The following is a 27,054-nucleotide window of genomic DNA, read 5'->3' as shown; positions in this document are numbered from 1 at the left end:
GCAAAGGCATGAGTGCAAGCCTAATAAAAGGTAATAGGAGAGATGTGGAGCAGGCGGAGGACTTGGCTGGAGCAGGAAAAGGCAAAAGGGGAAACGCGAATGCGCATCCCCGCCCCCCAAGCTAGGGCCGTGGCAGCGAGATCGTGGGGGTTCGAACTGGCGGCGCTCTGTACCAGAGTGCTCTGCCACACATCATACGCCAAACGGCCGGCCGAGAGAACGGTTAAAAAAAAGGACATTTATCATTTCTTCTCCAGCCAGCCAGCCAGCCAGCCAGCCCCCTTCTCATGGTTTTTACAAAGTACACAGCACAGCAGATTCTGCAATATTCTTACACACTAATTAAGCATTGGAAACCTACCTACTTCTTTGTTCATTGTAAACAATTGTACTTTCTGTAAAGTGGTTTGAATTAAAGAGAAAAGAAAAGTATGTTTTGTTTTGTTTTTTTTCTTCAAGATCTGTTCACATGTACTTAGCAAGAGTGAGTACACAGCGTTAAAAAATGGTACTTAGTGTAGTGAGGAAGGCGAAAAGCAAAGAGAGCATATGAAGGTAATATTGAAGTAGGCGCAGTTTTGAAGTGGTGAAAGGCAAAGGCATGAGTGCAAGCCTAATAAAAGGTAATAGGAGAGATGTGGAGCAGGCGGAGGACTTGGCTGGAGCAGGAAAAGGCAAAAGGGAAAGGCGAGTGCACGTCTCCCCGCCCCCCAAGCCAGGCCGAGAGAAGGCTTGAAAAAAAAAGGACATTTATCATTTCTTCTTCAGCCAGTCCTTCTCGTGGTTTTTACAAAGTACACAGCACAGCAGATTCTGCAATATTCTTACACACTAATTAAGCATTGGAAACCTACCTACTTCTTTGTTCATTGTAAACAATTGTACTTTCTGTAAAGTGGTTTGAATTAAAGAGAAAAGAAAAGTATGTTTTGTTTTGTTTTTTTTCTTCAAGATCTGTTCACATGTACTTAGCAAGAGTGAGTACACAGCGTTAAAAAATGGTACTTAGTGTAGTGAGGAAGGCGAAAAGCAAAGAGAGCATATGAAGGTAATATTGAAGTAGGCGCAGTTTTGAAGTGGTGAAAGGCAAAGGCATGAGTGCAAGCCTAATAAAAGGTAATAGGAGAGATGTGGAGCAGGCGGAGGACTTGGCTGGAGCAGGAAAAGGCAAAAGGGGAAACGCGAATGCGCATCCCCGCCCCCCAAGCTAGGGCCGTGGCAGCGAGATCGTGGGGGTTCGAACTGGCGGCGCTCTGTACCAGAGTGCTCTGCCACACATCATACGCCAAACGGCCGGCCGAGAGAATGGTTAAAAAAAAGGACATTTATCATTTCTTCTCCAGCCAGCCAGCCAGCCAGCCAGCCAGCCCGCCCTTCTCATGGTTTTTACAAAGTACACAGCACAGCAGATTCTGCAATATTCTTACACACTAATTAAGCATTGGAAACCTACCTACTTCTTTGTTCATTGTAAACAATTGTACTTTCTGTAAAGTGGTTTGAATTAAAGAGAAAAGAAAAGTATGTTTTGTTTTGTTTTTTTTCTTCAAGATCTGTTCACATGTACTTAGCAAGAGTGAGTACACAGCGTTAAAAAATGGTACTTAGTGTAGTGAGGAAGGCGAAAAGCAAAGAGAGCATATGAAGGTAATATTGAAGTAGGCGCAGTTTTGAAGTGGTGAAAGGCAAAGGCATGAGTGCAAGCCTAATAAAAGGTAATAGGAGAGATGTGGAGCAGGCGGAGGACTTGGCTGGAGCAGGAAAAGGCAAAAGGGGAAACGCGAATGCGCATCCCCGCCCCCCAAGCTAGGGCCGTGGCAGCGAGATCGTGGGGGTTCGAACTGGCGGCGCTCTGTACCAGAGTGCTCTGCCACACATCATACGCCAAACGGCCGGCCGAGAGAACGGTTAAAAAAAAGGACATTTATCATTTCTTCTCCAGCCAGCCAGCCAGCCAGCCAGCCAGCCAGCCCGCCCTTCTCATGGTTTTTACAAAGTACACAGCACAGCAGATTCTGCAATATTCTTACACACTAATTAAGCATTGGAAACCTACCTACTTCTTTGTTCATTGTAAACAATTGTACTTTCTGTAAAGTGGTTTGAATTAAAGAGAAAAGAAAAGTATGTTTTGTTTTGTTTTTTTTCTTCAAGATCTGTTCACATGTACTTAGCAAGAGTGAGTACACAGCGTTAAAAAATGGTACTTAGTGTAGTGAGGAAGGCGAAAAGCAAAGAGAGCATATGAAGGTAATATTGAAGTAGGCGCAGTTTTGAAGTGGTGAAAGGCAAAGGCATGAGTGCAAGCCTAATAAAAGGTAATAGGAGAGATGTGGAGCAGGCGGAGGACTTGGCTGGAGCAGGAAAAGGCAAAAGGGGAAACGCGAATGCGCATCCCCGCCCCCCAAGCTAGGGCCGTGGCAGCGAGATCGTGGGGGTTCGAACTGGCGGCGCTCTGTACCAGAGTGCTCTGCCACACATCATACGCCAAACGGCCGGCCGAGAGAACGGTTAAAAAAAAGGACATTTATCATTTCTTCTCCAGCCAGCCAGCCAGCCAGCCAGCCAGCCCGCCCTTCTCATGGTTTTTACAAAGTACACAGCACAGCAGATTCTGCAATATTCTTACACACTAATTAAGCATTGGAAACCTACCTACTTCTTTGTTCATTGTAAACAATTGTACTTTCTGTAAAGTGGTTTGAATTAAAGAGAAAAGAAAAGTATGTTTTGTTTTGTTTTTTTTCTTCAAGATCTGTTCACATGTACTTAGCAAGAGTGAGTACACAGCGTTAAAAAATGGTACTTAGTGTAGTGAGGAAGGCGAAAAGCAAAGAGAGCATATGAAGGTAATATTGAAGTAGGCGCAGTTTTGAAGTGGTGAAAGGCAAAGGCATGAGTGCAAGCCTAATAAAAGGTAATAGGAGAGATGTGGAGCAGGCGGAGGACTTGGCTGGAGCAGGAAAAGGCAAAAGGGGAAACGCGAATGCGCATCCCCGCCCCCCAAGCTAGGGCCGTGGCAGCGAGATCGTGGGGGTTCGAACTGGCGGCGCTCTGTACCAGAGTGCTCTGCCACACATCATACGCCAAACGGCCGGCCGAGAGAACGGTTAAAAAAAAGGACATTTATCATTTCTTCTCCAGCCAGCCAGCCAGCCAGCCAGCCAGCCCGCCCTTCTCATGGTTTTTACAAAGTACACAGCACAGCAGATTCTGCAATATTCTTACACACTAATTAAGCATTGGAAACCTACCTACTTCTTTGTTCATTGTAAACAATTGTACTTTCTGTAAAGTGGTTTGAATTAAAGAGAAAAGAAAAGTATGTTTTGTTTTGTTTTTTTTCTTCAAGATCTGTTCACATGTACTTAGCAAGAGTGAGTACACAGCGTTAAAAAATGGTACTTAGTGTAGTGAGGAAGGCGAAAAGCAAAGAGAGCATATGAAGGTAATATTGAAGTAGGCGCAGTTTTGAAGTGGTGAAAGGCAAAGGCATGAGTGCAAGCCTAATAAAAGGTAATAGGAGAGATGTGGAGCAGGCGGAGGACTTGGCTGGAGCAGGAAAAGGCAAAAGGGGAAACGCGAATGCGCATCCCCGCCCCCCAAGCTAGGGCCGTGGCAGCGAGATCGTGGGGGTTCGAACTGGCGGCGCTCTGTACCAGAGTGCTCTGCCACACATCATACGCCAAACGGCCGGCCGAGAGAACGGTTAAAAAAAAGGACATTTATCATTTCTTCTCCAGCCAGCCAGCCAGCCAGCCAGCCAGCCAGCCCGCCCTTCTCATGGTTTTTACAAAGTACACAGCACAGCAGATTCTGCAATATTCTTACACACTAATTAAGCATTGGAAACCTACCTACTTCTTTGTTCATTGTAAACAATTGTACTTTCTGTAAAGTGGTTTGAATTAAAGAGAAAAGAAAAGTATGTTTTGTTTTGTTTTTTTTCTTCAAGATCTGTTCACATGTACTTAGCAAGAGTGAGTACACAGCGTTAAAAAATGGTACTTAGTGTAGTGAGGAAGGCGAAAAGCAAAGAGAGCATATGAAGGTAATATTGAAGTAGGCGCAGTTTTGAAGTGGTGAAAGGCAAAGGCATGAGTGCAAGCCTAATAAAAGGTAATAGGAGAGATGTGGAGCAGGCGGAGGACTTGGCTGGAGCAGGAAAAGGCAAAAGGGGAAACGCGAATGCGCATCCCCGCCCCCCAAGCTAGGGCCGTGGCAGCGAGATCGTGGGGGTTCGAACTGGCGGCGCTCTGTACCAGAGTGCTCTGCCACACATCATACGCCAAACGGCCGGCCGAGAGAACGGTTAAAAAAAAGGACATTTATCATTTCTTCTCCAGCCAGCCAGCCAGCCAGCCCGCCCTTCTCATGGTTTTTACAAAGTACACAGCACAGCAGATTCTGCAATATTCTTACACACTAATTAAGCATTGGAAACCTACCTACTTCTTTGTTCATTGTAAACAATTGTACTTTCTGTAAAGTGGTTTGAATTAAAGAGAAAAGAAAAGTATGTTTTGTTTTGTTTTTTTTCTTCAAGATCTGTTCACATGTACTTAGCAAGAGTGAGTACACAGCGTTAAAAAATGGTACTTAGTGTAGTGAGGAAGGCGAAAAGCAAAGAGAGCATATGAAGGTAATATTGAAGTAGGCGCAGTTTTGAAGTGGTGAAAGGCAAAGGCATGAGTGCAAGCCTAATAAAAGGTAATAGGAGAGATGTGGAGCAGGCGGAGGACTTGGCTGGAGCAGGAAAAGGCAAAAGGGGAAACGCGAATGCGCATCCCCGCCCCCCAAGCTAGGGCCGTGGCAGCGAGATCGTGGGGGTTCGAACTGGCGGCGCTCTGTACCAGAGTGCTCTGCCACACATCATACGCCAAACGGCCGGCCGAGAGAATGGTTAAAAAACAGGACATTTATCATTTCTTCTCCAGCCAGCCAGCCAGCCAGCCAGCCCGCCCTTCTCATGGTTTTTACAAAGTACACAGCACAGCAGATTCTGCAATATTCTTACACACTAATTAAGCATTGGAAACCTACCTACTTCTTTGTTCATTGTAAACAATTGTACTTTCTGTAAAGTGGTTTGAATTAAAGAGAAAAGAAAAGTATGTTTTGTTTTGTTTTTTTTCTTCAAGATCTGTTCACATGTACTTAGCAAGAGTGAGTACACAGCGTTAAAAAATGGTACTTAGTGTAGTGAGGAAGGCGAAAAGCAAAGAGAGCATATGAAGGTAATATTGAAGTAGGCGCAGTTTTGAAGTGGTGAAAGGCAAAGGCATGAGTGCAAGCCTAATAAAAGGTAATAGGAGAGATGTGGAGCAGGCGGAGGACTTGGCTGGAGCAGGAAAAGGCAAAAGGGAAAGGCGAGTGCACGTCTCCCCGCCCCCCAAGCCAGGCCGAGAGAAGGCTTGAAAAAAAAAGGACATTTATCATTTCTTCTTCAGCCAGTCCTTCTCGTGGTTTTTACAAAGTACACAGCACAGCAGATTCTGCAATATTCTTACACACTAATTAAGCATTGGAAACCTACCTACTCCTTTGTTCATTGTAAACAATTGTACTTTCTGTAAAGTGGTTTGAATTAAAGAGAAAAGAAAAGTATGTTTTGTTTTGTTTTTTTTCTTCAAGATCTGTTCACATGTACTTAGCAAGAGTGAGTACACAGCGTTAAAAAATGGTACTTAGTGTAGTGAGGAAGGCGAAAAGCAAAGAGAGCATATGAAGGTAATATTGAAGTAGGCGCAGTTTTGAAGTGGTGAAAGGCAAAGGCATGCCTGCAAGCGTAATAAAAGGTAATAGGAGAGATGTCGAGCAGGCGGAGGACTTGGCTGGAGCAGGAAAAGGCAAAAGGGGAAACGCGAATGCGCATCCCCGCCCCCCAAGCTAGGGCCGTGGCAGCGAGATCGTGGGGGTTCGAACTGGCGGCGCTCTGTACCAGAGTGCTCTGCCACACATCATACGCCAAACGGCCGGCCGAGAGAACGGTTAAAAAAAAGGACATTTATCATTTCTTCTCCAGCCAGCCAGCCAGCCAGCCAGCCAGCCCTTCTCATGGTTTTTCCAAAGTACACAGCACAGCAGATTCTGCAATATTCTTACACATCAATTACACATGGAAACCTACCTACCTACTTCTGTCTTCATTCTAAACAATTACACTTTCTGGAAAGTGCTTTCAATAAAACACAAAACAAAACCATCTTTTCTTTGCTTTTTTTTATTCAACATCTCTTCACGGTGTAGTGAGGAAGGCCAAAAACAAAGAGAGCCTATCAAGGTAATATTCAAGTAGGCGCACTTTTGAAGTGGTGAAAGGCAAAGGCATGAGTGCAAGCCTAATAAAAGCTAATAGGAGAGATGTAGAGCCGGCAGAGGACTTGGCAAGAGCAGGAAAAAGCAAAAAGGAAAGGCGAGTGCACGTCTCCCCGCCCCCCAAGCCAGGCCGAGAGAAGGCTTGAAAAAAAAGGACATTTATCATTTCTTCTTCAGCCAGCTGTTTTTCTCATGGTTTTTCCAAAGTACACAGCACAGCAGATTCTGCAATATTCTTACACACTAATTAAGCATTGGAAACGCAGGCCAAGTTTCCAGAGAAATGCTCAACATCCTCTCGTTTAAGTTCAACACCTGTTCCCGAGAGGAGGGAGGAAGAACTGCCTGAAAAATCAGAGGCCAAATTCTCCAAAAAGGATGAGGAGGAACTGTCTGACAAGTCAGAGGACAGATTCTCCAAAGAACATGAGGACATACCCTCTGAGAAGTCTGAGGAGAAACCCTCCACAGATGAGAAAGTGTCCAAAAAGTCAGAGGACAGAGTTTCTGAGGACAAACCCTCAGAAAACGTAGAGGAAAAGCTCTCAGAAGCGTCAGTGTCATCTGCTCAAGTGGAGGAAGTATCCCAAAACCTTGTTTACTTTCTTTTAATTGGACTTCTCGAGAAGTCCAAAAACAGGCGAAAAGGCCGTCTCACTCCTCCAGATGGCGTAACACTAGCTGACATCATTGAGCGTCTCAAAAACTTGGTGCAACCAGAAATCAGCAGCGCGGAGTCTACAACACGTCTGGAAAATGACGTGAGAGGATTGACCAAAAAACTGGTTAAAGGACTCATCAAGGAGTTTGGCTCCCCAGAAAGGATCATGGATGCTGCTTTGGCATGTGATAGTTCATTTGACGAGGCTATTTTGAAGCTCTTGAAAATCCATTTGGGTGTCCCCACAAGTTATCGCCAAAAGTCCAGAGTTGCCAGGTTCTTTTCAGCATTGAAGAAAGCTTTAATGAAACCCTTCAGATGCTGTTTTATGGGCAGCGATGACTAAAGACCTTGACTTTTCCACTGCCTTGCTTCTCGCAAAATCTCGAAGCAGAAGTGATCCAAAAACGGTCTTGAATCATCAATCATAGTGTCAAATCAAATTCCTTTATAGTTTTCCTAAAAAACTATATTTTCATTGTGTCTCCTTTTTGTTTTCCATCGAGTCCAGCCGGCCGCAGCAGATGGCTGCCCCTACATGAGCCTGGTTCTGCTGGAGGTTTCTGCTTTTTATGGCAGTTTTTCCTCCCCACTGTCGCCTTGTGCTTGCTCATAAGGGATCATTTGATTGCTGGAATTTTCTAAAATTGGTGTTTTGAACTTTAAGATAGAGGTCCTGCAGGCCCTCTATCTTAAATTTCAAAACACCTCCAGGAGACTTTGTAGTTAATTGTCATTACAATGAAATAAAAAAAAAATCCAAATTAAAAACACGTTGACTTTTGTTGTCTGTTCTTGATGTTAACCACGAAAGAAAAAAAAGTGTTGCAGGTGTGTACTCTGGTCATCAGTACTGGTATTTTAATGTATTAGTGTAGAATTTGATATAGGGTTAGAGTCTGTTGACAGTTTATCCTCCTCACAATCCCGAGCGCTTCTTCTGTCGAGCTGGATGTCTTTAATATGAGTTTCCAGAACCGTGGAAAATAACAGCATCGTCGAGCTAAACCGGTCGTCTCTGACAACAGCAACAGATTACAAGTGATAATAAATATTATCACAAATACATTTCCATTTCAGATTATTCCGAATAAAAGTATATTCTCATGCAATTATCTTGGAAAGTGTTTTCCCACTAAAAATATGCAAATACATAAATACAACCAAGTTCATCCTGATCTATCCCAAAGCCAGCTGCAACAACAACCAAGCATTAACAAAAAAGAAAAGTAATAATTACAAATACAGTGATTTTCTGACTACCTGAACTCATCACTAGATAAGAAAAATATTGCTAGCCAAAAACAAATTACTACCTACTTCTTACTCACACCTTCACCCAGTCCACTTTCAGCTTTTTAAGCAGACATTTAATTCTAAGTGGTGCTTTTATGTAAAAAGTTGGGCCAGTTGGCTGTAATCAGGAGTGAAGAAGCAGCAGGAGACAGGGGATTAAAACAATCAGCTGACAAGCCTGTCTAGCTCTGAGAGTTTGAGGGTTAAGAGATTAGAAGATACACACTACAGCACATTTAACCAACAAAATAATTTATTACAAGGGAATGTACAACAGTGCTGCATTTTCAATGTTTTCAAAACGGAAAAAGGCTCAGGAACAAACAGTCAAAAGTGCTTGGATTGCATTATAATCTTCTGAATTGAGTGCTTTTTCTTTCTACAAGTAAGGACCCCAGCCTAAATACATCTGACACAGTAGTTTATCATCCGTGGCTTCTTGTATGAGGTAATGGACGTGCCCCTCAATTGACAGAGGAAGACCCAGCACTTTATTCCTGCTCTTAATCACTCCCTGCAGGCGCTGCTCAATGTCACACACGTGGGTTTTAGCCTAGCAGAGAAATGTAAAGAACAAACATTATTAGGTTTTATTGAACCTGAATGTGCTGTATTTAGCCCAGTTTTCCTCTGGGATTAATAAAGTCTCTCTGGTTTAGATTTGCAAGTAAATATAATTTAAGAGGTAAAAATTCAAGAAACATGCCCACCTTTTCATTAACAATCTCTCCTGTCTCATTGGCCTGAGCTTTTGATAGTCCTTTGGCTTGTTTGCTCCACTCCACCAGTGGGTCATGAAGGAAGGTCTTCAGCACGCTTGCAGGAAAAATTAAAAACAAAAACAGATTTTTAATATTTATGAATAGTTGAATTTGACATTAATACTTTTTATGTGAATGTACCTCATGAGTGGCTCTCTCTGGTCTCTCATTAGTCTTATCGTAACCTCACAGGCTTGCCTAAAGAGGCCCTCGATGCCCATGGGCCCCATAGCATGCACCATGTTTCGAGTCAGACGAAAGGGAACAACCTCTGGCACGTCAAATGTCTCCCCCTAGTGGAAAAGGAGAGAAAAGCACAGGCAAACTTAAAAGCAACAACATGCACTGGTGTTAAGGATACATATAATAAATAATAAATATATGAATATTCCTAAATAATATTTTATTGAATCTAAGGCAAAAAATAAAATAAAACCTTGTTAAAGAGGCAGTTGAAGTCTACATGAACACATTCTCCAGTGAAGGAATCAAAGAGGATGTTTTCTCCGTGGCGATCTCCCAGACCCAGGATGTAGCCCACCATGGACATCACAGCAGTGGAGCGGCAGTATGCTGAACGACTGCTGTACCTGTAAACACACAAATACTCCAAAGATTTATTCTTGGATTTAAGTTACACTTGAAGCAGATTTTTGAAAAATTCTGAATTGAAATAACTTCTTTCAAATGTGGTCAAGATGTTAAATGAAAATGACTAACATTTCTGGTAAAGCAGTGACTTCCAGGAGTATAATTATAGCAGTGTTGTAGTGAAAGTCATACCATGATGTGGGGTCAGGAAAGGTCCGGAGGAACCATTCATAGAAGACAGGGGGGTGTCGAGCACACAGCACCTCCTTGTGGATTCGCAGTTTTTCCTCAAAGGGAGCTGTCTTGGGAAGAATAAGCTTCCTGAGCTCTTTACCTGATAGGTAGATACCTTAAAAACACAGAAAAGGTGAACAACTTAATTACTTCCTAACATTTACTTAAAAAAAAAAGAAAAGGTTTTTGATTGTAGGTGTTATAAGTAAGGGATACCTCTCTCTTTGTACAGCTTTGTGAGAATGTGCCGCAGCCCGGCAGTGTTGTTAACCCATTCAATGATGCCACACTCCTCATTGAGGGGAATCACAGCATAAGTCCGGATGTGTAGCTCCCTCCGTCTGGACTCAGCATCTTTACGGAGGCACTACAACAGTACACACACAGTACAAACAAGCACATATAAATGCTGTTCTTCTCACATTTTCTCAAGTATTGTCATGTAATTTGCACACATATTGATTGATTTAGTACAGCTCTGCTACATAATGAGCTCCTAACTGCAAAGAAAAAAAAAAAAGGTTCAGTTTTTATTCACATTATGAGAAGAGGCTAATATTTCATTTTAACTTTGAGGCCAGAACAACACATAAAATAAGATTGAACCTCTAAAAGTTAGTAAGTTTGTTTATTCTGACCTAACATGCAAGTCGCTCTATGGCCAGAACTCACTATATATCCATTTAGTTTGAATGAAATCTCCCAGATACCTTATTGATGAGACAGTTGAACTCCATAAGTCTGCAGTCCTTCCTCAGGTCATCTTTAGGTTTACACATCATGGTGTAACCCCGACCATCCGAACCCTTCAGGCTTATCTTCTTTGGCTTCTGCAAAGAGGCCAGGATCTCCACCTACACAAACAAGATTATTTTCTGTAACTGTCAATCAACTCCTGCCGAATGTTAAACATACCGTGGCGGCCGGTCAGAATAGTTAACACCCTCTTTCTCTTACACTGTCTTCAAAACCATCCAGGTATGCCCAGTGTCCAGGAAAAGCATCATGCTGTGTGTTTTCCCCGCCTGTGGAGGGCAGCGTTGGGATGAGGACAGACTGCAGAGGGATCAGGATCTGACTGAATGTCGGCTCCTCCACCAAACGTTTTAGCTGCTTGAAGTGAATGCTCATACTGAGGGTGGTGCTGTTACCATTCACCTGTAAGACACATATAGAAACATCTCTACTCCTGCCTAAAGATGATTTAAGGATTGAGAAGTCATAGACTATTGAAGTGTATTTGTGCATGGGCGTGTATACCGGTTTATTACAAAGCTCCAAAAGCTTGTCTGTCAGTCTGTTGGCATCTCCAATGAATTTTTCCAGGGACTGTTTAAGACTGACGGCTTTCTTAAGGATCTGATTACAGCGATTCATGCGCATGGGGTAGGATGACTGGAAAGAAAAGAAAAGCAGACATAAATAAATGCTGTATTTTGGACGCAGAAGCAGTTGATTACAAAAACTAACAGAGAAATTGTAATTTTGATTTGAACTGATCTGCTAAATAACATTTCAAATTAAAAAAAAACCCCCACATAAACAGACTTGCAAATGTTAAACTTTATAGTCACCCCTCATTTGTTTATATTTTGCTTCCAAAGACCCAGACCTTCTAGTAATTTCTTAAAGTGGTCTTGAGCAATAGTTCCCCAGGCTTTCTGGAGGGATTTCAAAGGGTTTGTTTGGACAGTGGCTACTACATAAGTGGATGACAAAAGAAGAGATGCATTTATTATCTGTTATGGAAGGCAGCCAACATCCGAGGAAAAGCTTTGAATGTCCTCCAAGAAGCCTGGAGAACTATTCCTGAATATTCCTAATCCTACCTAATGAAATGACAAAACAACTTGCCTAAGAGAGTTCAGGCTGTGTTGAAGAATAAAAGTGGTCATATCAAATACTGACTTTCAAGCTCATTAGAATTACAAAGGCTATATTTCCATGTTTATAGAAATCACCATCAACCTTAAATGAGGGGTGGCTCATTTCTCTCACCTTGCACACCGCAGTCATTAGCCACATAGCTTGCTGGGGGTATGTGAGGAACACTTTGGCCACAATGGTCATGAGGACATTGAAGACCTCATCGCTGGAGTGACACACCCTGGAGATCAGCTGGGAAAATGCGGTCAGGAACTGGTACGGCGCCAGCTTAGCACAGTGCTCGCTCACTACTGTGTTGATTTTACTCAGCTCCTGTCGCATCTGTCTGTCTGCTCGCCCAGCTGAGGTGAAGGAATAGGTATAATATCAAGTGTTAATGAAAAGCCAATGAAATGCTAAAAATTTGCAAATTAATTAGACTGAAACTAGAAATATCTCCCTGCCCTGTGTGATTTGCCCACCTTTCTCACATTCACACACTTTAGCTCCATAGTCCAGCCAAAGAGACAGCATGCGAGGCATGGCCTGGTAGATATACTGGTTTCCAAACTGCAGAGCACTAGGAGGGAGAAAGTTGATAAGTGTGTTGTTTGATGAAGAAATTAACAGCTGTGAAGTAGCTAATAGAAGCTCTGATTGTAGTCTACAGCAGGGGTGTGCAACTCCAGTCCCCGAGAGCTACTGTCCTGCAGCTTTTAGATGCATCTTTGTTCCGACACACCTGAATCAATGAATGGCTTGTTATCAGGCCTTTGGCAAACTTGATGGCATGCTGAAGAATTAATCCAACCATTTGATTCAGCTGTGTTGGAGTAGAGATGCATATTAAAGCTGCAGGACCGAGAACTGGAGTTGGAGACTCTGGGTCTACAGGGCTGCAAATCAGCAGAAAGAACAAGAACTTACTTCCCGAAGAATGTGACGATGTAACGGATCAGATTACCCTGTTTCTCCAGCTTGTTATCTGTCACCATTGGCATGACTTTGTCATAGTATTTGGCTAAGTAGAAGTTACCATCCTCCCACTCTGGTAGGAGGTTAGTCACATCCTAAAAACAAAACAAAACAAAAAACACATAAGGTAAAGACAAGTGATGCAGAAATCTGCTTTGGTGCCACATCACTGTGAGGGTGATCTCTGACATTTGCATCATTGCATTTTTCACTTTTTTGTCTTTTTATGAAACATTTTCAGAATCTAGTTTAAAAGTGTGTAGATATATCAACCCTGTATGTCTTCATGATGGCATTAGACTCGAAGTTGGCCGTCTCCTCCATGAAGCGCCCCACCAGCAGCATGGCTTTGCCTTTAGTCTGGAGACTGCGAGGATCTGTCAGGGGCTGATCTTCAGGGAAACACTGAGCCACACCCTTCTGCAGGACAATCAGGGCTTGGTGGACATCGCCCTGATGACATTCAGGCAGACAAATTAGGCTATATTAGTTTAATTTGATTATGCACATGTATGAAAATCTAATTTGCAGATAGGAAGACACTAAAGAAAATACGTTTTCTGGTCCTGTACAAATGTGAATAATTTGCATACAGTTTTGCATCATATATTGAATGCTGGTTTTATTTGTAGCCTGGTTATACCTTAGACCAAAGCCACTTTGCCTTCTCTGTGACCAGTTCAGCAAGATTTGTATTTTCTGCATTGAGAAGGGCGTTAAAGGCGGTCTGATGGTGTCCTGCTTTCCTGGCAACCCGGGCACTTTGTAACCAGCACTCCCCAACCAGCTCCTGACATACAGGTCTGCAGAGTGAGATGATACATGCAGATGTGAGTTCAGAAAGATTTGAAAATGTTGTATTAAGAAGAAATTTTAAACTGATTTCTCTAATGTGTGTGTTTCAGAAAAACAGCATGTTAAAATCTGTGCAACTAAAAAGTGATGTTTCCTTACTGCGTTCCCAGACTGAGCAGGGCACGGCGGAGAGCCAGGACTGGCTCCTTGGCCCTGAAAGAGTTTTGCGTCATCTCCAGCCGATCTGACCAATGAGGAGGCAGTTGGCTGAGGTTGGACCCGGATCCCTGTCTCTGTTTCAGCAGCTCAGTGAAGGTGTGCTCCAACTCACTGAGCATGTGGAGTCTAAACACACGTAAAAGCTTTTGTAGAAAGTTATTAAAACACAACACACTTGACTCCAAACTGAGCTGACATCCACAGACCTGACAATATACTCGTATCCTCTCTGGTAGGTTCCACACTCATAACTGGCAGCAGACAGAGGGACGACCTGTTCTTTCCTCACCAGCTTCAGCTTCTCATAGAAATTTTCAGCATCCTGCTTCTTAGCTGAGAGCAGCAACTGGCCGAGCCGCACACCCCATGTGCTGGACTGCTGGTCTGGAGACACAGAATAGAAAACTATGCTTTAAGCAGATCCATGCATCATGTAGTCACCAGTGATTTCAGATGTTGCAAATACATGCTGTGTTTCTGCACTACCTGAACTCAAATAATCTTCCAGCAGGTCCCATTTTCCAAGCTTCCAGGCTGCCTCTACTCTGTAGGTGTTGAGTTCTGACTTCCACTGGTGCCTAAATGGACATACAATGCTACATTAGGCAAACCTATATTAACCTAAATTTTAAAAATTACACTTAATAAGAAATAGATGTACACTGATATGTATTTTTCTTACTTGTTGGCCAGTACTCCATTGACTTGCGTGATGACTGTGGACAGCTGTCCCAGGCCGAGCATGGAGGTCATCACTCCATGATAGTGAGCGATCTTTATACAAAGCGATAATTGAAATGATCAAGAAAGAAAAAACAGTGAGTTAATTATCTTTTATGTCGATATCATAAATAACAAATTGTAAGAAAACATATAAAACTGGCATAGTATATGTACACTTACCGGTTTATTAACCCTTCAAGACCTACCATAGAACCAAGTTCGCCAGAGCTTATATTATATTTTTACATGCTGTGGAGCCATTTTTGGGAGCATTTCAAGTTGCTATACATCAATACAACCATTATAGCCCAAACTTTAATAATATGTCTGCATTAGGTGCATAGTAATTACATAAATTGCAAAAAAGTGCAATAAACTACAAAAAAATTGAAAATCGTTTTTGTTTTTTTAACATATATTTCTAGTTAGAGAAATTTAAGAGGCTTATCCCTCAAAACTGTAAATACAAAAAAGTTACACAAACTAGTTTCCCACCACAGGAAATTTATTTTGAGTGTCTTCATAGTTTTATTTTTGAGATACACCAATTTTTATATACTGCAGGAAAAACGAAAATAAATATTATAGTGCAAATTTGCAAAATAACAGCATGTGCATCAAAATAAACTATTTCCAGCAGTGCAATATGAGTCTTAAGCATCCCAGAAACGACACAGAAAGTCATAAAGTCAAACATAACTTTTTAAAACACATAACAAAGTAAAACACAAGCTCATAAGGCCCCGATCGTAAAAAACTACATTTCCGCAAAATGACGTCACTTCCGGTTTCGGGCAGGTCATGCGGTCATGTGATAGTTCGCGCTGATGGACGTAGGAAGTGTTACAAACAGCTGATGGATCGGCGAAGCGTGTTTCTGGAATATCATGTTTTTGTTGCTGCAAGTGATTTTTATGCAGTTTTTGCAAAGCTATATGTGGAAGGAAACTGTGACCTAGGACAAGCTGATGGCATAAGATGTAAGTACAACTCCTCCAGTTTCATATGCAAAAAAAATTATTGCGCTAGCTTACTTGGTTTCAGAGCTACCGGGATTTAAAAATAGTTACGCAAAACAGAGCGTGCCCGCTCCGATCGGCTGTAAAGGGTTAAGCATGTCAGTTATTTTAAATGCAAATAACTAATCAGTCAATCACATGGTAGCAGCTCAATGCATTTAGACAGGTACACAAGATCAATTTCAACCCAACCAAGTATCAGAATCAAGGAGAAAGGTGATTAAAGTGGCTTTGAACACACCACTGAAATACTGAGTCGCACCAACTGGGTGTACATGTTTATGGACTACATGTGTTTGGGTACCTGGTCTGACTCCAGCTGTATGGCTCTGTCATAGCACGCGGTGGCGTCACGGAGCAGGCCGATGCTTTCATGCTCAAGTATCTGTTCCTGGAGTGATGGCTCCTCCCTCCTCAGAGCGTTGACACCTCTCACTCCATCCGGCTCGTGCATTGCAGCGTACAGCGTCTGTGGCAAGCAATCACGTACATCACAGAGCTTAAAGTTCACCACAGAGATTAATTGGATGAGTGGTTAAAAGACAAGTGCACTTGTACTATTGGACTCGTTGCTGTCAAGATAACTTTTATAATGCAGTCAAAAGTCCTGAGTCAATCTTTTATTTAATGGTTAATAACCAAATTGTTTTCTGACCTGCAGGAATGAGAGATGGTCTTGTATGTTCTCTTTATTTTCCAGGATGTAAGCTTCAAAGTGCATGAGGGCACGAGTGTACGCTTTGGATCGTAGAGAGGCCTTGGCCAGGACATCCTGCGGGATATCTTTCAGGAAGGCCACCACGCGCTGATAATCCCCACTCTCTGCAATATCATGTTATAATTCTTTACTTTATTAAAGCAACAAGGTGAGTGAACAATGAGGAGAACTGAATTTTATTTAGTTATTTTCTTATACAGTTCAATGCAAATAATGCATAAAAGCCTCAATATTATCATGTAAATAATAGCAATATAAATTGCTATAGAGTTGACTGAGTAAATACATCTTTTTCAACAGTGACTGAAGCTATGCATCTTTTCATTAGTCCGTAGATTATTGTAGGGTCTACCTTACAATATACAGTGCCTTGAAGCGACTGTTGTTATGGATAAATAAAACTGAATTGAACTGAATTGAATTCTTACCATGTTTGGGTTTGGAGTAGAGGATGTGGCGACTCCACTGTGTAAGGTGTGACAGCATGCTGAACACAGTCTGAGTGCTCAGCTGTGACAGGCTGGAGGCCGTCTTCTGGGCAAGCCCCTCGGCTTGTCCATCTCCCTCTGTCAGCACAGCCAGCATTTCCTCTGTAACCTTTGACAGAAACAAGAATGGAACAACAAGGAATGAGAATTAGAACAAGATTAGAACTGAAGACATCAGAGGGACAGCTCAGGTTGAACGGTTTGAAGACAAAGTTAGACAAGCAAGGCTGAGGTGGTTTTGGACATATGCAGAGGAGGGATAGTGGATATACTGGACAAAGGATGCTGAATATGAAGCTGCCAGGCAGGAGGAAAGAAGTAAATTAGAGGATTCATGGATGCAGTGAATGAGGCCATGCAGAGGGGCTGGTGTGACAGAGGAGGATGGTAGGGATCAGGTGAGATGGAGGCAACTGAACTACTGTGGTGGTTCAGATGTGTCCTCACCTCTTGTTGCTCTGCAGGAGTGCAGCCCAGCAGCATGTAGAGCAGAATATGAGGCAGCAGGTAGATTGTGACCTTGTAGTCGTGTTTGATGATGAAACTACAGCATCTGAACACTTTGCTGGCCAACTCGTGTCTCACCTGGAGAGCAAAGAAACTTCCCTTAACTTCTGGCTTGGAAAACAAGATAAAGCTGGGGAAAAACTTCAAAAAGAGATGGGTTAACCTTGCTGATGAGGTATCCAGCCCAGGTGGCTGACCAGTCAGAGAATTTGCTGCCTCTGTTGCTGAGGTACACAGGTTTCTTCAGCTTAGACCAGTTCACCTCCTTCTGACTGCTCTTATATCTGCAGGTAAGAGTAGAAAATAACAGATTTACAAAAAGAGAAGTTAAAAAAATGGAAGGACTTAGTGAGTACTAAAAGATTGCAGGCAAGAAGATAAAATGTTGGAGAAGGGAGGAGAGAAGAGGAAAAATAACTGTCGTCTGAGGGATTTTTAAGTCCTGAATTCTGAGACCATTACAAATGAGACTATGTGTGTACGAAGGTGTAAACTTAGACCTGCTGTTGAGGTGAGGCTCCAGTATTTCTTGAATTTGCTCGGGGAATCTTCTCCACAGACGTCGGCCCGCTGAGTCAGTTCGACCTTCGCGACACTCAAATATGGAAAGCAGTTCCTACAGTGGATATAAAATCACCAATACAAACAAACATTTCAACATAACCCCGCAAAAATAAATAAATACAATAGAGGAACAAACACAAATAATTAAAGCTGTTGCGTACCTGAATTGCATAAGCAGCAGAGTCCTGGGCTCTCACATCATCAGCGTACGCCAGAAATGTTCTGGTCAGTTCAGTCAGCAAATCATAGGCAAAGTTAGGATCATCCACTCCGCTCTGCCACAGAGAAAAAACAAACAAACATACAGTTCAGTTATCTTTGCTTCACACACAGTAACTAACACACACACACACACACACACACACACACACACACACACACACACACACACACACACACACACACACACACACACACACATATAATTATCATTACATTTGCAATCTATGTTAGTTATTTACCACAAAGATGTTGCGGTTGCCGTGGGTGTGTGTTTGCGACAGATCCAAGCGTCCCGGATCCACGGCGCCCAGCTCCCCCAGACACTCCCCACAGAGGAGCCTGGCCTCTGGGGATGAATCCTGGCAGCCTTTCAGCAGCACTGATACCAGGTTGGAGATGACCGGCTCCACTGCTTCACTCGCACAAACCTGCCGCAGCAGCCACTCCTGCACTCCAGAAAACAGAGGAACATATTTATAGATGTGTTAAGTTAAAGTAAATTTGTGGGTAACGGTGAGGATTTAACATGGGCTATGCTAGAAGTGTAGTAAGAACTGAACTAAGAATTAGAATTAAGAACTGAAACACCAATTTAGGTGCTAAGATGTATTATAGTATGTTAATTTATGGACACATCCATTGTACATAATTCTTAATGCTAATGACCCAACTTTCAGGCTTACACCTTTCACAACAACAAATCGTTTGAAAAAGATAACACAGCCGGTGATTTTGGAATGATGCAGTCTAATGGTTTCATTATATATATTTTGCATTCTTTTCTGAGTTCTCTTTGCAAACATGGAGCTGTTACTTCACTGTAGCACTTCATTGAGTGTGTACCTGGTTGCTGTGCATCATGTCCCTGAGGCTGGTCAGCGCGTGGATCCTCACGTCCACGTTCTCATGCTGGACGGCTCTCATGGAGAGCTGCAGTGCGGCAGCCAAGTCACTGCTGCTGGCCGCCAGCTGGAAGAAGAAAAGATAAAATACAACACAACAATGTGTTGTACGTATGATCACTGTCAACCAGCCTTTTGTTTCACATTCATTTTACTTTCTGTTGTGCCCTTCATACAGACCTTTTTATAATCCTGCATTACTGTGTGGATGTCTTTTAGCTCTGGATGGTCTGGTAGAAAGTAAATCTCATGGAGGTAGTCACTGACTTCTTCCCTGTAATTAAATGACAGAAGTGAGGCATCTAAAAGCGCACATACACCCACACCTATGTACATATACAAACACACTCTTTCAAGTACCTACATACGCATACATACATACTCATCCATGTGTACCCTTTTACACATTGTTGTGTATGTCTACACAAGTGTCCATTCAGCACAAAAAGGAAATAAGACCAGTTGTGCACAAGAAAAATCTGGTTGATTGAAAAGAGGATGAGATGGGAATGAATAAGATCCTTTTCCCACATTATTCACAATCCTTTTGCATACTCTAAAACCATTTTGACCAGTTTAACTAATGAGGGAAGTTAAAACTGTAACCGAAAGATGTGTCTTTGTGTTTGCACGCTGATCAAATGTGCACATTTGTGCTTATGTTTGCTACCTGTTGTCCAGGATGAGGAAGCGGATGATGGCGGCAGTTTCTTTGGGCTGCAGTGGAATCAAGGGGAGCAAAGCAACAATAACGTGACTCAGTAGGGGGCCCAGGTGTGCAGGCTCCACACTCCTCACAAAACAATCCCATGTCCTACCCAGAGGAAAAGGGAGTGTATATAAAAAAAAAAAACGAATTAGAAACAGATGTCTGAGCAAATGCCAACGAATAATAAAGATAAATGCATCACAATATGTGACTTTATGTGCAAGTATACAAGTACTGACTGGCAGCAGAGGAGAGGGAAGTCCTCTCTGTATCGCAGGCCGGTGCGTAATGTCGTCATCATCTTCACTCTGACAGAGCTGATGTGTTTGGAGCCCATCAGTCGCATCAGAGCCATCACACTTGTCAAAACCTGCACGAAGAACAGGCAGACATGTTCACTTTGAGCCAAGGAGATCTTTATTGGACAATTAACCAATCAGATTTAAAATTCTGGTATTTTAGAGGATCAATTACCAGTTTCTTGCGGTTTTTTTCTCCTGCACTGGAGCTAAGCAGCTGCATGTTGAAAAAGGCAAGAATCCCCAGCAGCTTTGGCTGTAAGTAGTCAGCCTAAAGATAAAAACAAGACATTCATTAATGGATAATTAGCAGAGGATTAGTTGCTTATTATCTCTTTCATTTTTTTTTTTTGCATAGAAAAATTACATTTTTGTTTTAAATTAATTACATAAAACATATCTCACAGATTCTGAAGCCTAAATTGTTTCATAAAGCATTTTTGTCTAGTCAAATGTCAAAAAGACAAGAAACTAAAACACTGATATGAAATGCAGAGGATGCCAAGTACCATAAGTTCTGAGGTGGTGATGTCTCGGGGTCCCTGGTACGGATCATCACTGGATGCAAAGGAGGCCAGGATTGCCAAGCCATTGAATACCTGCAAAGAAATAAACACTTATGAGAACAGAAACTAGAGTCTGTGTTTTAGATCATTTGTGAGTTTTATTCAAGAGGAGGCCTTGTGCAGAATAATTTCCTCAAAGCCACATATTTTGAAATAGATTTAATGTTTAGAAAATCTGTTTCCACATATGTGTGTCAACCTGTTGGTAGTGCTCTCCAAGACGCAGCAGCAGCTCATTATGAAGACCCTGGAAGTCTTGGCGTAGCAGAGATCCCAGTTCAATTTCTGTCTCACTCTGAAAGAACATGAAGGAGAAGAAAAATAAACTTGTTTTTAAGATAACCTCTTCAGGTACATGACTCTAAATCATGTTTCAGCTGTAAAATGCAAGTAAAGTTGTTCATACTTGTAGGTAGTGAAAGGCCCTCTCCAGCTCCTCCTTTGTGCAAGAACAGACCAGATGGCTGAAGATGTACTTAAAGTTGTTGATCAGGATCTCTCTCCTGTTTGCCTTCAACTCAATGGCCAAAGTTCGAATGAGAGCAGAGCCTGTAGAGCTTGCTTTTGCTGCTAGGTAAGGCAGCAACACCTGGAGGGTCCGCTGCATTAACAAACATGCAAGAAAGCACCAATGTACATCACATAAAGAGTGCTTACTATCTGTGTGTGGATGCGTGTGCATGACTGTACATACGGTGAGGAAGCGGTGGAGGTCTGGAAAGTCAAAAGCATGCGCGATCTGAGCAAGAATATCCAGAGCCAGCTCCCTCTGATTGGCTGACTCGGTTCCTTGATCTGGTGTGCTCCGCAGGGCTGACGCATGGCGCGAATGTAGTGACTCCACCAGGAACTAAAAGGCAAAGAAGATATAGTAATGGACTGTAGATTTTCCACAAAAAACAGTATCTAAAACAGACCAAATGAAAACTAAACCAATGCAATTTTCAAACATTAAATCCACATATATACTATGAATAACAGTATTATAGAGCAAGTCATCTAACTCATAATAAGCAGGTGAATAGGATGGGTTTGGTCCAATTTAAACAAAAGACTAGATACCTGGCAGATAGGGTTCTTGTACTGACTGAAGAGTGTCTGCAGTTTCAAGCCTTTAGTGGTGGCCAGGGCTCGAATTTGAGTGTAAGCAGCTACAGACACCTGGGACGACTTGGACAGGAGACAGTGGAGCAGACGCAGCAGAGAGAACGACACCAAACTACCCTGAGAGGCTCTGACAGAAGAGGAAAGGGGAATGAAGAAATTTCCTTCATTAAGTAGTCTTTTTAAATGTATTAACAAAAGAAATCATCTGTTTTCTACATCTAAGTGGATATGAAAATAATACAAACTAATAACAACTAGCAACACAACATTTTATTTCTGTATATAAGGTCAATAATTTTATCTCCCATCTTATAACATATTATTCATTAAAAACAATTACTATAACTCATACAGCTTGTGGAATAAAAAAAAAAAGCTGTTTATATACCTGCCGATCTCTCCAGTGGTGAGGATCAGAGTGTTACGCAGGTCATCATCTCTGTTAAGTTTAGCAGTGCTGAATGCCTCTTTAAGACGTGCAACCAGGAGCTGTGATGGTGACACACACCACATCAAAAAACAAGTAAACATGCAACATTAAACTATATTGATTGAGGGGAATATGGTGAAATTTTACCCTGATAAAAATATAATTAGGTTATAATAATAAAAATATAAGAAAAACTGGAGTCAGAATTGCTCACCTCATTCAAAGAGCCCTGCTCAGAGTTTCTAGTGGTCTCTGCTAGCAGGAAACGCACTGATTGGCTGAAGCGTGTTCTAACCACAGGATCGGAATCCTCCATTAGACCAGTCAGGGTACAGAGTACGGCTCGGGAATCGCTGTCTGCACCAGTGAGATTCACATGCTGGCACAGGTGGGGAAGAGCTTCTAGGAAAGCTGGCAGTGAAATGTATAAAATGTTTAAGAAAACAGCAGCTGTGAACTGATTTCAATGCATCAGCTGTTGTGAAAAACTTATGGTTAAAAGGTACCTTGTTTCACGGTGCTTGGAGCTTGTGGTCTGAGCAATGGTAGGAAGGGTCTAACAACAGATGCCTTGAGGGATGGCACTGCTTTCCCAGCATGATCTGTTTCAAGACTACAAGAGAGGCAAAGGATTTTGGGAAGACAAGTGGAGTCTGTGTGGATGTCACTAAGGCTGGAGAGCTCTGATTGGAGGCAGCTCAGCTGACCAATGATCCTGGCAAGTTCCTTCTTCACCTGCTCCGAACTGTCCTCCAGCTTGGAACTACAATTATCAAACATACGCCATGAAATATAACAAAGTAACTGATGATATCAATGAAAGAAAGACAGAAAATATCAGTGGTCAAGTACTAAGTAATGTATGAGTTTCCATACAGCAAAGTAGTGCCAATGAGGTTGTAGTGCATGTTTCCCAGATGGTGGAGAAGAAGAGGGAAAGCCTTGACTGCTGCTACTCTCACCACCTCCTCCTGACTCTGCAGCGCCTTTGAAAACACACACACGCGCCACGTCTCGCACACACCGCCATGTAAAAAGGCCAGCAGCGACACGCAATCAGCCTGGACCTCAGGTGCTGGAAAGAAAGACGTCTTTAAATGACTTTTAAAGCAGTCGTTTAGGTTTTCATTAAAAGAAAAAGAAGCACACAGGAACACTCACAGTAGCAGAAACCGAGTCTCTGCGCCAAGGCTAGCAACCAGGAAGGGAAGCCTGAAGTCTTATAGGCTGAGACAGACTTGTTCTCACACACCCAAGGAAGAGACAACAGAGCACACACATGTTGTTGGAGCCTGTCATCATTCTGGCTGCTCACTAAAAAAAAAAGAAAAAAAAGAAGATTATGATTATAATAAAGGATGTGTATCTGGCTTGATTTCTATCTTCAAATTAAACACAAACAAATATGGAAAATACATCAACTTTTATTTTGACAACAAACTAAACCAAAAACATCTGGTATTTTTGTATTTAGATCCTTACTTGTCAGGTAAAGTATAGAGTCGAGGACCCTGACAGTGATCTGGACAGCAGACTGAAAGTAGCTCCGATTTGACACAGGCTGAGATCCTCCTTCTAACACTGACTGACAGCTCTTCAGGGCCCTGCTCAGCGTCTCAGTGGGAACCCAAAGGAGAGGTGACAAGCTGCTATAACAAAGAGATGTTGAGGTGAATAATATGCTATTAATCACTGTGAACGACATATGTCAAACTGGAGCCAGGAAAGTAAGCAATCTCTAATATTAAACACTATTAAAATAAAAAACTAGAGAAAAAGTTTTTCTGAGAGGCAGAAAAAAGATAAAAAGGAGAGGGCTTGTGTAAGAGCACGGGTGTATGTTTGGGAATTACCTAACGGGTGAGGAGCAGAGGGCTGCCTGATGGAGAATGAGGGCCAGTCCCTGCAGAGCAGACGCACTCTGGGTGGTCTCAGGCTTAGCAGAACTGGAGTCCAAAAGCATCAGCAGCTCCTCCAGCCGACTGTTTAACGCAGCCCAAACCTTACTGTGAACACGCATGTCCACTTTGCTTAAGATAGAGACACAGACATTACTTCAATACGACATATGAGACATTTTAAAAAAAATTGTTTGAGATTTTCATGGTTATTGCCAAATAGTAAATGTTGATGCACTCACCTTGAGGATGTTTTAGGAGTTTTACCGACTGAACTGGTGGCAGATTTGCAAGACTTCTTGGCAGGTGTTGCTCCATCTTTACACTCCTGCAGCACTAAAGCTGTCTCAGCCTTCAGGGCAGCTCGGAGAAACCCTTCTGCACACTGCGAACAACAAGCATAGCACATATTGTAAAGAGGGAAACACTGTATGGATATCAAAAGGATAATTTAAAAGGAAACACAAAGAACAGAGTTGTACTTCAGCTTGATTTGCTGTCCCCACGGTGCATGCTAGTGTCCCGCAGACTTCGGTGACCCGCTGCCTCCTAAGCAACGCGGCGCTCTCATAAACTGGTGCTACAGATAGCGAGAAGCTAAACAGCAGGCAAAGTGACTCGGTCACTTCTACACCTAACTTGACACCAGCTCCAGCAAGAGTGCAAACACACTCGAACATCTGTGAGAGGTGGATGGGCTCAAAGTGTGAGTGAGAAACATACGATTGCTGAAACACGCAGCGGGTCAGGCTTAACAGCTCTCCTTCGTAAGCTTGCTTCTCATTTATGTTTGCTGTGGCAGAGTAGGAATGTGTTTCCAGCAACTGGAAGTAGGCTGCAAAGAATTCGTGGCCCTGCATCTCAGGAAATCCTCTGAGCTCCACCAGTGTTCTCAGCATCACCATGGAGGCTTTCCTCAGCCTGATGTTCCCGTTGGACAGGATGAAGCATGCAGCTTCCCAGGCTACACTCAGGTCACGACGGGAGATGACTCCCCTCAGAGACTCAGTTATGATGTTGATCGTTACGAGTGTCAGCGACTCCAAGGCAGCAGGTGAGGAGAGCACAAGGGCAGAGGGGGTGAGGTATGAGGAGGAACAGAGGGGGGATAAACTGAAGCACTTGAGGTTTATAGGCCACTGGTTCTTTGTGTGAATGTCCAAAACATGTCCCTGTCCTGCAAGTGTGCAAATATGTGCATACAGGTTATGGCTGAGTTCCTGGGACAGAAATATGAGTTCCTGAATGAGGCAATTAAAGATAAATGGTGCCCGGACTCTCAGAGTGTGAAATAAAGAGCACAACACAGCAGAGACCCGTCCATGGATGATATCACAGCCTGGAGCTGCTGCCACACGAAGGAAACGCACCGCCACCCACTTACTGAAGTCTAAAATCAAGACAAGGAATGAGAAGATATTAAAGGACTAAACTAAAAAGGCAAAACATGTTCAGCTTTATTTTCTCTAATTTCTGAAATCACTTATGGCAGCATTTTGAGAAGAATTTCCTACCAGTGCAGCTCTGTGTTGTTTCTGGGTATTCAGCAGGCTGACAGGCAGGGTTGGCAAACATCAGAGATGAAGATTTAACTATGTGCTGCACAAAGTCCAGCAGCATCACACAGGCTGGCTCTGAGGTGGACTTCTTACTTAGCCCTAAAGCAACTGGAAGAAAAGACAACTGCTTTGTTAAAAGAGCTGGTACACATACAGAGGATAAGTCAAATATTCTTGCAATATTAACTTGAAAAGTCACTAAATGATAAAAAGCTTAAAAAAGCAACACATCATGTCAAGATCTAAAGAATCTGCTGAGAAAGTCATTGACATCTATCGATCTTGAAAGGGTTACAAAACCATTTCTAAGGCTTTGAGACTCCAGTGATCCACAGCGAGAACCATGAGCCACAAATGGAGAACGCTTTTAACAGTGGAAAACCTTCCCAGGAGTGGACAGCCAACCAAAATTGCTCAGAGAGTGTATCAACAACTCATCCAGTAAGTTACAAAAGAACCACGAATAATGATCAGTGATCCCACACCCACCAGGAAGTCTTAAATGCATAAAAAAACCCCATAAAAATCAAAGTGAAAGTTCTGCAGTGGCCTAGTCAAAGTACAGGCTTAAATATAATTTAAATGCTTTGGCATGACCTTAAACAGACCGCTCATGCTTGAAAAACTTCCATTATGGCTGATGTTATGTGAAAGACTTGTTGCAACTTATCACCAACACTTGATTGCAGTTCTTCCTTTTAAGGTTGGCACAACCAGTTATTAGGTTTAGGGGGCAGTTACTTTTTCACACAGGTTTAGATAGGTTTTTTTCCCTATTTTTATCATCATCATCATCAATCTTTATTTATTTATTTTTAACAGGATTTTTTCAGGAATTTATAATTTGCATGTTACATTTACTTAGGCCATCTCTGTCTATTTTTAAAATTTGTCTAATGATCTAAAACATGCACGTTTGACAAATATACAAAAAAAGGGAAAAGAAATCAGCGAAGTATATTAACAAGAGGGAATAGTAGTCATGGTAAGCAACAACTTCAGGGAATGTTTCAGCAGATAAGTCTGACAGTGTGCACCAAAAAGCTGTTTGTTTGTTTTTTATTGATGTCCTTTCAGAGGCTTTTATTATGGTGACCACCCCTAGTATGTGTCGATATTCCCGGCTTACCGACATCCACATCTGTCAGTATCCTGTCGATGAACTGGCAGAGAATCTGTCGAGGTTTCTGTACCACCTGGCCGTACTCTGCAGCGCTCGCACTGCAAATATCAGCACGATGTTATTCACAGAGACATGACGAAGCAAAGGTTTTTATCGACTTCAATAAGTAAAGACGAGGACTCATTTTAGCCCAAATAAGTGGTACTGTTAACTACTTAGCTCTTAGCCAACTTTAGCCGTGTACTCACCTAGCTAGCTCCTGAAGAGCCGGTATCATCGCAGACATTTCCAGACCTTCCATTTTTAAACTTTTTGTGTCGCTGTTCGATAAAACTCTTTAATACATTAATATATAGCTCTGTCTAATCATTTTAACCAGTACACATCTCCACGTCTCCTTCTGCCTGTCAAGTCTTTCCAAAACTTTCGCTCCAAAATGACGTTTCTGTTTTGATACGGAAGCCAGCGAGGGTCTATAAGCTCAAACAAAACGCAAACTAGTAA

General features: G+C 42.4%; 1 protein-coding gene across 2 annotated transcripts; it reads right to left on the bottom strand.

Moving 5' to 3' along the window:
• Positions 1–8,510: 8,510 nt before the first annotated feature.
• Positions 8,511–27,027, bottom strand: atr (ATR checkpoint kinase). Of its 2 annotated transcripts, none has more exons than XM_026152282.1 (48): positions 26,799–27,027; positions 26,557–26,648; positions 25,383–25,535; positions 24,351–25,258; positions 24,111–24,253; positions 23,824–24,000; positions 23,453–23,619; positions 23,132–23,284; positions 22,847–23,045; positions 22,477–22,733; positions 22,185–22,381; positions 21,929–22,029; positions 21,496–21,667; positions 21,128–21,283; positions 20,840–21,034; positions 20,633–20,728; positions 20,377–20,466; positions 20,043–20,138; positions 19,808–19,938; positions 19,530–19,673; positions 19,040–19,133; positions 18,801–18,926; positions 18,197–18,403; positions 17,897–18,010; positions 17,672–17,787; positions 17,335–17,455; positions 17,112–17,249; positions 16,605–16,773; positions 16,114–16,280; positions 15,763–15,927; positions 14,399–14,490; positions 14,203–14,294; positions 13,923–14,100; positions 13,657–13,842; positions 13,346–13,505; positions 12,976–13,155; positions 12,655–12,797; positions 12,210–12,307; positions 11,860–12,089; positions 11,122–11,256; positions 10,819–11,019; positions 10,572–10,715; positions 10,078–10,228; positions 9,820–9,976; positions 9,473–9,626; positions 9,178–9,329; positions 8,986–9,091; positions 8,511–8,828 (listed from the first exon to the last, which is right to left on the bottom strand). In XM_026152282.1, the coding sequence occupies exons 1-48, from the start codon at positions 26,849–26,851 to the stop codon at positions 8,655–8,657; spliced, it is 7,830 nt and encodes a 2,609-aa protein (XP_026008067.1). In that variant the 5' UTR covers positions 26,852–27,027; the 3' UTR covers positions 8,511–8,654. The 2 variants fall into 2 exon arrangements, with proteins under 2 accessions (XP_026008067.1, XP_026008068.1); XM_026152283.1 differs by having other exon boundaries at positions 23,453–23,616.
• Positions 27,028–27,054: the final 27 nt, after the last annotated feature.

Source organism: Astatotilapia calliptera, chromosome 19 (assembly GCF_900246225.1).
Source record: "Astatotilapia calliptera chromosome 19, fAstCal1.2, whole genome shotgun sequence".
Classification (NCBI taxonomy): domain Eukaryota; kingdom Metazoa; phylum Chordata; class Actinopteri; order Cichliformes; family Cichlidae; genus Astatotilapia; species Astatotilapia calliptera.
Note: the sequence above shows the minus strand (reverse complement) of the source record. Positions and strands in the feature narration are given on the sequence as shown.

What these genes read in the sequence shown, in the direction of transcription:
- atr (XM_026152282.1), bottom strand. Translation starts at nt 26,851, where the DNA reads ATGGAAGGTCTGGAAATGTCTGCGATGATACCGGCTCTTCAGGAGCTA. An exon ending in CTCCTGCAGAGCAACAAGAG is followed by an intron (nt 16,774 to 17,111) that starts GTGAGGACACAT and finishes TTTCTGTCAAAG; the next exon opens with GTTACAGAGGAAATGCTGGC. An exon ending in GGATACGAGTATATTGTCAG is followed by an intron (nt 13,843 to 13,922) that starts GTCTGTGGATGT and finishes ACGTGTGTTTAG; the next exon opens with ACTCCACATGCTCAGTGAGT.